The sequence below is a fragment of the Halichoeres trimaculatus genome, unplaced genomic scaffold (assembly GCF_033239565.1).
Source record: "Halichoeres trimaculatus isolate MK-OKI-2021-1 unplaced genomic scaffold, fHalTri1.1 fHalTri1_scaffold_8, whole genome shotgun sequence".
Classification (NCBI taxonomy): domain Eukaryota; kingdom Metazoa; phylum Chordata; class Actinopteri; order Labriformes; family Labridae; genus Halichoeres; species Halichoeres trimaculatus.
In genome coordinates, this window is record NW_027437186.1 from 24,703,041 (window position 1) to 24,712,194 (window position 9,154).

Genomic DNA, 9,154 nt, shown 5'->3' on the forward strand with positions numbered 1-9,154 from the left:
TGACAACTTTTATCACAATACCTTCATTTAGATGGGGTGTATATTTAAGATCAACGCCATCAGGGAACATCTGAATTTAAATAAAAAGGATAAATCAGCAGATGCTGATACGCACTGCATTAAAATAGAGTTGATTTCAGAAAAAAATAAAGAATTGATGCATTCAATGGTATGACGCTCTGGAGGATGGATGGAGCCAGGATGTGGCATGTGTGCATGACGTCATTTCTCCATGTACTGTGCGCCATTTTGGAAGAAAAAAAAATCACGGATAATTTCCGTGGTCTTGACAGATCTGGACCCGAGTCTTCACACTGATTGTGGATGCTATCTATTTCCCCGAGCAAGCCGCATTGGTTGATAAGCTATTGGAAGCTTTGCACAGCAAGAGCTGCTACATGAAGCAATGGCGGGTAAGCTACTTTTAAAGGGAGGAAAAGGACCCACCTCACTCTGAGTGTGTATGTGTGTGTGTGTATGATGGCCTCAATCTGCAACTTAGCGAGCCAACGTTAGCGCTGGTAAGCTAAGTTGTCAAACTGTCACTGTCAGGTCATTTTGTCTTGAGACAGAACGCCAGTGAAATTCAGACTAACCCTCTGTTTTTTCTACAGGAGTTGCAGGAGGAAATGATTTTCAGTGGTGTTTCTCTCAAGTGAAAGGCGCGATAGATGAAGATGTTGCGGAAGGTATGTGGCTAACGTTAGCTTTACGGCTAGGCTACAGCGGTGCTAGATGTTCTGATGCTGATGCTGTGGATGCTTTATATGAGATGCACAATAGCTAGATGATTTGACGAGTTTTAATATCAGATAGATCTTATGTGTGGTTTATGTCTGTTTGTAGATTAACTAAACCAATGCCCTATATTCTTTAAATGACAGTTTGTCGCTAGCTAGCTGTATGCTAGGTGGTGGCTAGGCTATTAAAGGGGAGCGACCGTGTCCATGACGTCAATGTGCTGCGTCCATAAATTGTCAAGTGACATCATGCTTGTTTTCATTCATTCATTTATTCATTCATGCTGGATATTAAAGAGTCTCTGTTGATATTGCAGCAGCTTTACTTTGGCTGGTGACTGATGTTGTACTCGAAAGCTAACCCATTTGGTTTCATTTGTTCTGACATGTTTCAGCTGACATAATCTCAACAGTTGAGTTCAACTATTCTGGTGAATTGCTTGCAACTGGAGATAAAGGAGGCAGAGTAGTGATTTTTCAACATGAGCAGGAGGTAAGAATCACATGTACGGGCATAATATTTCATAAACATACTATATGAGTAGTTATTTGCTGCACTGTTATGTTGATGTTTACGAAGTGTGTAAGTAACTGCTACAATTTTTGTTTGCAGTCCAAGAATCGTCCACATCTGCGCGGGGAGTACAACGTCTATAGCACTTTTCAGAGTCATGAGCCAGAATTTGACTATTTGAAAAGTTTAGAAATTGAAGAAAAAATTAATAAGATTAGATGGCTACCCCAACAAAATGCTGCTCACTTTCTACTTTCAACAAATGGTAAGACTTTTTTTAATATGCTTTGATTATGTAGTGATTTAAGGACATGTAACTCGGACTTCTTATCCAGACAAATGCCCTACTTATAATCATATGACATAAATGTGTGATTTTATTTAGATAAAACTATCAAATTGTGGAAAATAAGCGAAAGAGATAAACGAGCAGAAGGTTACAACCTGAAAGATGAAGATGGAAGGCTCCGAGACCCCTTTAGAATCACCTCATTACGGGTATGTTTAATCATGTGTATCTTTTTTTAATCATTGAGGTTAAAAGTTGAAGGAATATTATAAAAAAAAAACTTTTTAAAAATTTTATCTCCAACATGTTTGCTTATGTTTCAGGTACCAGTACTGATGCCAATGGATCTCATGGTAGAAGCAAGCCCAAGGAGGATCTTTGCAAATGCGCACACCTATCACATTAATTCCATTTCTGTAAATAGTGATCATGAAACGTACCTCTCCGCAGATGACCTAAGAATAAATCTATGGCACTTGGAAATCACAGACAGAAGTTTTAGTATCCTTTGTCTTCATTGCACAATCTTTCGTGAGAGGCATGTAGTCCAATAGTCTCTGTAATCTTGAACTATGAAAACTATGAAACAAAAGACTGCCAAGTTCTTTAACACTGTGTTCCCAGATATTGTAGACATCAAGCCCGCCAACATGGAGGAACTGACAGAAGTAATCACAGCTGCAGAGTGCCATCCACACCAATGCAATGTATTTGTGTACAGCAGTAGCAAAGGCACTATACGCCTGTGTGACATGCGAGCAGCAGCACTCTGCGATAGGCACTCAAAGTGTAAGTACACCCACTGAGGTGCTGCAAAGTTAACTCAACAAAGTCATTAAATATAATTTTACATTTCTTCAGATTTGTGAGTTTGGTAGTTGTAACAGTACAACTTTATTTATTAGAAAAAGCGATACTGTGTAGTTCCTGTAGTAATGGCCGGAATACATATGATTAAAGATATTTGCAGGTTTTTATTTTATATCATATGCCAATTGATCATACATATATTTTTATTTTAAAAAGGTGTATTTGTCGCTGCAACCTGTTTTTCCTTTAAGAGTTATTGAACTGACAGCATTTTGGTTTATATATTAAAAATAAAAATAAAGATATTTCTTTGTGTTTTTCAGTCTTTGAGGAGCCTGAGGATCCCAGCAGCAGATCCTTTTTCTCTGAGATTATCTCCTCCATCTCGGACGTGAAGTTCAGTCACAGCGGACGCTACATGATGACACGTGACTACCTCTCCGTCAAAGTTTGGGACCTCAACATGGAGAACAGGCCAGTGGAGACGTATCAGGTGCTTAGACTTTATCATTTAAATTTTAATAAAGCCTGACATTTTATTTGTGTCTGCAAATTAAAGGTATGTCAGTGTTGTCAAATGTAAATGATACATGGGAGACAAGGGAAGACAAAAAGCACCAAATTGTCTTTCTGTGATCAGGGCTTCTAACATTGTGAATGTCAAGATATCAGATCTTCCCTATGAACTCTAACTGTAGGCATTTTGTGCTTATGTGTCACCTTTAAAGGAACACATTGTCCCCAGTTTTAAATTTTGTGTAAATCTGTTGAAGGCATAATTCTGGCAAAAATATCTTGTCTATGCCGGTTATGAAATGTGTGATTGGTATGCAGTGTAGCTACAGTACTTGTAAGCAGCCTCAGGGGTGTTTATGGTGGGCCGTACAAGCTGAGGCTGGTTCTGAGCTGAGCATAGACTTTAAGGGGGCAGGCTTACTTACGCAAAGAAAAGTTTTTGCTGGATTAACCCAGAAATCTACATTATGCTCATAAAGATAAAGATGTGAGGCTTACATGAACATGAAGGCTAAAGTGCATGTTTTGTTTCAGGTCCATGAATACCTTCGCAGTAAGCTCTGCTCCTTGTATGAAAATGACTGCATCTTTGACAAGTTTGAGTGCTGCTGGAATGGCAGTGACAGGTGAGTGTCCTTTGGTAGACCAACACTGTATTTGCACCTGCTCTATAATTAATTTCTTTCTTTTTGTTGTGTATTTGTTTTATGACCTTGTATTCAAGATTTGTCCAATAAACATAAAATCTTCATTTGGAATTTCTATCCCCTCCAGTGCCATCATGACAGGCTCCTACAACAACTTCTTCCGAATGTTTGACCGCAACACCAGGCGGGACATCACACTGGAGGCGTCCCGGGAGAGCAGCAAACCGCGAGCCACGCTCAAACCACGCAAAGTGTCCACTGGCGGCAAGAGGAAGAAGGATGAGATCAGCGTGGACAGCCTGGACTTCAACAAGAAGATCCTCCACACTGCCTGGCACCCCAAAGATAACGTGATAGCTGTGGCAGCCACCAACAACTTGTACATTTTCCAGGACAAAATCAACTAGAAGATTTGGGGCTCCAGAGGATAGGGCTTTTACCGTACCCGTGTAGTTAAGCCTACTACTTGTCTATCTGTATAAGAAGAAACAGCCTCGTTGTCCTCCTGGTGAAGAATTCGAAAGCACGTGTCTACTTTTTTTGCCACAGGAGGTTGATCCATAGGCCTGTTTTATTTTGAGTCTGAGCTTAGGTTGTTTTTGCCTTTGGCACCAGGGCAATCAACATGCCCCCTGACCCAGAAAGCCCAATTCGGGTCTAATTGATGGAATGGCACTCCCTAGAGGTCAAACTCTCGAACGTTGGTGTTTGTGTTGACATTTTAAGCCTTCATTTCATGATTTAATGACAGAACTGTTGGAAGCCCTCAAAATGACGTCTTGTCAAAGTTGTAACATCATCTTAAAGATTCTGGGCCCTCTGAAGCACGGATTAATGGCCAATGAGCCTAACTGTAACATTCCCCCGTTGGCCATGTATTCAGGCCAAACTACTGGTGGAAGAGGCCATGAATTTGGAAAGTGGACCTGTTTTCTTTTCTCCCCTTCCCTCCTCTTACTTTTCCCCAGTCAATACGGTGACATAATTTCACTGACTGTATCTACTCAAGTACACCTTGTCATCCACATAATAAAAGAAACTAAAACTACAGATGTGTTTTTAAATTTAGAAGTATGTATTAAAACATGTTTATTGCTTTGCATGTTTTTATGTTGTAGAGAGGTGGAAAATGTCCAGTCACACCACTGTCTTTGAGCAGATCTCAAGCTAACTTGTTATGGAAATACTATTTGGGGCTACCAGTGTCAGAGTCACTGTTGGAGACAACCGACCATGTGTTTGTGTCAAGAGATTACTTTCAAAGTTTTTGACCATGTTTTAGGGTGCAGGCTGGATACTACATGGCACAAGATGGGGCCCAGGACAAAGGGAATCTGCAGCCTTAATACCTACTTCTATCAGTGACAGCTACAAGTTATGTCCCCAAACGTTTTACAAACCTCATGTGCATTATTTGTAAATCCTATTTTATAGAGTTATGTCCTCATATACTGCTGCTACATGTGGCTGTCTATGAAAATCACTAAGGAGGAAAATTGCACACCATACAGTCTATGTGATAGAGTGCCTCCGAATAATGTAATAAATAGGAAATTCAGACAGGCCTCATACATGTGCCCTTATTCATTTGTTAGGGATCTCAACCCAATTTGAACCGCGTAATGCAAATGTGGATCTTATCTCTGTAGTTGTGAATGCAGAAATGAAGGTGGACTACACAAAAATATACTGATGACATTAAAACACATAATAATGCATTGTCTTTGTCCATTGAACCCTAACATGGTGGCAATGTATCACTTGTTTATTATTTTGACCAAAGTTCAATAAAATTTTAATTGTGTTCATCTGCATGTGAATGTTTTTTCTAAAAACCATTGTTCCACAATATTTTTATATACTTTTTTTTATTTCATTTTATTTTGTGTTTGATGAACAAAATGGACCATATCAGTACTTATCAAGCTATTAGATGTTCTTAAAGTGCCAATATGCATGTACACAAACGGTAATTACTAGGCTTGTGATCCCTTTTGGAAAAGAAAAAAGTCAACCAGTTTTCTTATCAATAGCTGTTATTAAAAAAAACAAACAAATGACAGCATAGTATTTTAAATCAAAAGTGATCATTCGTTTCAAAAATTCAAAACAAACAGTATGCTTATCATTTCCCTTATGTGCAGATTTAAGCAGGAAGCAGCAAAACAGTCATCTGGGGACAAAGCAAGGAGCAGAGGATAGGTCACTCTTCTGTTCAGAGGGAAACAGCTGTGACGGATCCTAAACTGTCCAAGCTGGTGTAGGCGGGGTGGGGCACGCAATCAAAATAAAACAGTGTCACATTGCCACTTCTCCCGTGATATGCAGAAGGTCCCGTTTTAAGGCATGCTGAGATGGTCACACAATGGTGGCTAGGTGTAGAGTTATACTTGCTTCCAATCAATAGGTGTTGTGGGAGGTTAGGCGCTTACCAATGTATATCCTACAGGTTGAGAGAGAAATGAAAAAATAAAGTCAGCAAAGTAAAATAAAAATCTTCAAAACATATAAAAAAGTAAACCAAAGCTCTGAATTTGTATACACTGCTACATATATTATATCATTGAGACACTTGATAAGATGTAAGGAACAGTGTATTTTGAGATGGTATTCAATTGCATCTAAAGATTTATGAAAATAAACTTTATGTTTATGAAAGGCACAGTAAAAACATAATATATATAAGGGTAAACTGTTGTCCCAACACTCAGAACTAGAACACAAGACTGGAATCTAGCCTTCTCAAATTGATTGACAGGTGGCTAGTACACAGAGAAAACCACTTAATTATTCATGCTTTGTTGGTGCAATTAAAGGTCTGTTTGCACCAGTGGTATTACGAAGTAGAAGAAAATCAGAACACATTTTCCCTCTGTGGCTGTTTAAGAATGACAAAATGCTTTTGTTCTTTATGTCAAATTCTTTTTCTTTAAAATTACAAACATCATCTGTGTGTAATTAAAAACAAGTTGTTGTTGTTGTTTTTTACATTTTTCAAGAGTTGTATTGCATTCATTATTTGTGATTGTGAACTACATTTTTGCTGGAGAGAATTGAGATGATTTTGCTTACCCAAGTCCAACAGCGAGTATGTGAGAAATGATTAACGAGGGAAGGAAAATCTTGAGAAAGTCAGCAGAGAGAACGCCCCCCTTCTTCATGACGCTGGTGTTCCTGATGCTGAGAGAGGTCGTGCGCTTAGGGTACTTCAGCAGGAACTCCCTACAGAGGAGCACATTAATTTTTCACTGTGGTGAATACATTAAAACAAATGAGTGCTTGTTTAATGTCACACTGACACTTCTACTCACACAGGCTATATTATTAGGATCAGTACAAATTCAGTAACAGGACAAATAAAATTAGGCTATCTTTTTTCCCCTACTGGTAGAGATTTCTTCAATCATTCACTCATCTATTTATACTTGAGGGATCATTGAGGTACAACCCACATATAAAGTCATATTAAGTTAATTTCAAAACTAATGCAAGATATACGAAAATGATCAATTATGAATCCTATTTGAATTAACATGTTTTGGTCTTTTTTGCCATTACTTCTAGTATTGCTATCAACGGGAGAGCTTTCTAATATAAAACGTACTTTGGGGGACTGTTTTCAGGTCGGCTAGACCAGTCCCAGATCCAGTCAGCATTTTTCTTCATCATGTTCTCAACTTCTCGTCTTCTTTCTTGGAAGTCTTCATCTGACTAAACACAGAAATTTTGGAATCATATTCTCCTGAAAGTATCCAGCAACAACTCCACCATCACTGACATCTTAAAACCCAAACAAGCATCTTTAAACATCTGTGTAACTGAATATGGTTTTGATTTTAATGTCACTTAGTGGTTTAAACATACATACCTGTGAGCTGTTTCCCTCTGAGCCTCTCCACAGGAGAAGAGGGGTCTGTGATCGTAGTGGGCTATTGAAAAGAACACCCATGGGAGACTTTCAGAAAGGGACTTATGATGAAACCAGCTTGTTGACAATCTGTATTACACCACAGCACAATGAACACATGAACAGCTTCCTCAAACCTGTTGCACTGAGAGCTTCCTCTAGAGCTGTTTCTTCCTGACTCGCGCTGTGCCTCTAGCAACATTTTCTCCACGTCACACTCCTGACTGGTCGTTGGGATCTGCTCCTGGCTTCCGTGATGACTGGTATTTCGAGAGCTAGTGCCACTGAAGTGCAGCTCGACCCAGGAACCTTGGATCAAATGTACAGTTTAAATATACGGTCTGACGGGGATCCAGTATATGTGATAGGACAAAAGGACTACAATAAGCAGTCAGACCAATTTTGGAAGGGAGACTTTTGATTTCGCAACACTGTAAATGAGCCTCATAAAGTAGGTCGAGCAGCTGTCCTCTTTACGGCCTGCTCACGTCTAAAACATCATGACAGTGGTTCGGTGAAGCAAGCTGTAAGACTTTTCCAGACTGAGCTTTAAATGTTTAGCAATGTGACGTCAGTTCTCCAATGTTTACATTACCATCAGCTAATGTAAGCCTTTACATTTGTGAGCTATTCGCGGTTTTGTTGTTTATACGTTACCTTGCAAACTCTCGTCCGAAGAAACTTCCTTTTGAAGAGACATTGTGCAGGTAGAGTCTTGCGGGGAAACTTGTCAGTACTGTTTTGGGGGCCTTAATATAGCCGAAACGGTGGCGAAATCACAGTGTGCAGCTGGAGCTCCAACTACCACAATAACAATGACGCAACATTGTGTTTTCCTCAAACGTGATTGGCTCTGAGACACAACCACGCACCTCGCGCGGACTGAGGAACGCGCATGCTCGCATTCGCTTCCTGAAATACCCAAATAAACACGAGTGCCAAGACTCAGATCTTTGTCAAGACATTGCTTCTGTTACTAAAAGATAACTTCCCTCTCTGTCAACCTGTTCCATATTTTGTCTGAGCCTTACCTATTCTTTATTAAAGCAGTTCCAAACCAGTGTCTGCAGATGGCAGTCACAGATCATAAATCAGCCTCTACTCACTTACCGTATGTCAAAGCAATACAGCCATACAGTATTGATATCAAATATTGTGAAAATATTTCGTTTAAAAAACTGAATTTGAAATGTAAATGCTGTACAATTAAGCAAATGTGTGTGGAGCCTGGACATCCTACCCTGCATAAAGTCCCAAGTTTAAATTACATAATTAAACAACTTCCTGATATAATATTAATAATATACCAGCATTGCACCAAGTATTTTACGTCAAGTTATATTAATATTAATATAAATCATAATATTTCACATATTACAAAGCTGATGCCTGACAGAGAACTGGAAAAAACTTTTTTAATAATTTATAAATTGTTTTTATTCACTAAATCTCTTAGTTGTTCTTTTTGTTAATAACACATGTATTCCAGTCTACATTTCAAAATAAAGTGTATGTTAAACAAGTTACATGGCTTAAAGAAAGGCACATTGTGTAGATATATTTTAAAACATCAAGTCACCTTTTCACACTGACATTATGAAAGGTTTAACAAACGGAAGCTTACTGCTTTCTTCTGGGAAACTCTACAGTGTGTAATGAGTGTATCAGATAGCCTATTCTTTTTTTTTTACATAGTTCAATTGGAACTTGATATAGGATATTACCACAGAA

The 9,154-nt window shown here is 38.8% G+C and overlaps 2 protein-coding genes across 2 annotated transcripts; one reads left to right on the forward strand and one right to left on the reverse strand.

The window, feature by feature from the left end:
- The first annotated feature begins 231 nt into the window (after positions 1 to 231).
- On the forward strand, positions 232 to 5,320 carry LOC141794932 (serine/threonine-protein phosphatase 2A 55 kDa regulatory subunit B delta isoform). The gene is made up of 10 exons (XM_074675586.1): positions 232 to 413; positions 615 to 689; positions 1,136 to 1,233; positions 1,354 to 1,519; positions 1,640 to 1,752; positions 1,867 to 2,044; positions 2,168 to 2,332; positions 2,677 to 2,846; positions 3,404 to 3,495; positions 3,644 to 5,320. The coding sequence occupies exons 1-10, from the start codon at positions 407 to 409 to the stop codon at positions 3,921 to 3,923; spliced, it is 1,344 nt and encodes a 447-aa protein (XP_074531687.1). The 5' UTR covers positions 232 to 406; the 3' UTR covers positions 3,924 to 5,320.
- Positions 5,321 to 5,365: 45 nt separating this feature from the next.
- bnip4 (BCL2 interacting protein 4) lies at positions 5,366 to 8,248 on the reverse strand. The gene is made up of 6 exons (XM_074675587.1): positions 8,081 to 8,248; positions 7,561 to 7,732; positions 7,385 to 7,445; positions 7,121 to 7,227; positions 6,589 to 6,738; positions 5,366 to 5,959 (listed from the first exon to the last, which is right to left on the reverse strand). The coding sequence occupies exons 1-6, from the start codon at positions 8,121 to 8,123 to the stop codon at positions 5,917 to 5,919; spliced, it is 576 nt and encodes a 191-aa protein (XP_074531688.1). The 5' UTR covers positions 8,124 to 8,248; the 3' UTR covers positions 5,366 to 5,916.
- Positions 8,249 to 9,154: the final 906 nt, after the last annotated feature.

Excerpts from the sequence above, each read along its gene's own strand:
- LOC141794932 (XM_074675586.1), top strand. Across the intron at positions 1,753-1,866 it reads TTAGAATCACCTCATTACGG|GTACCAGTACTGATGCCAAT; the intron begins GTATGTTTAATC and ends CTTATGTTTCAG. Across the intron at positions 3,496-3,643 it reads TGCTGGAATGGCAGTGACAG|TGCCATCATGACAGGCTCCT; the intron begins GTGAGTGTCCTT and ends TATCCCCTCCAG.
- bnip4 (XM_074675587.1), bottom strand. The coding sequence starts at position 8,123 with ATGTCTCTTCAAAAGGAAGTTTCTTCGGACGAGAGTTTGCAAG. Across the intron at positions 7,446-7,560 it reads GGAAGCTCTCAGTGCAACAG|CCCACTACGATCACAGACCC; the intron begins GTTTGAGGAAGC and ends TCTTTTCAATAG. Across the intron at positions 7,228-7,384 it reads CAGAGGGAAACAGCTCACAG|TCAGATGAAGACTTCCAAGA; the intron begins GTATGTATGTTT and ends TTCTGTGTTTAG.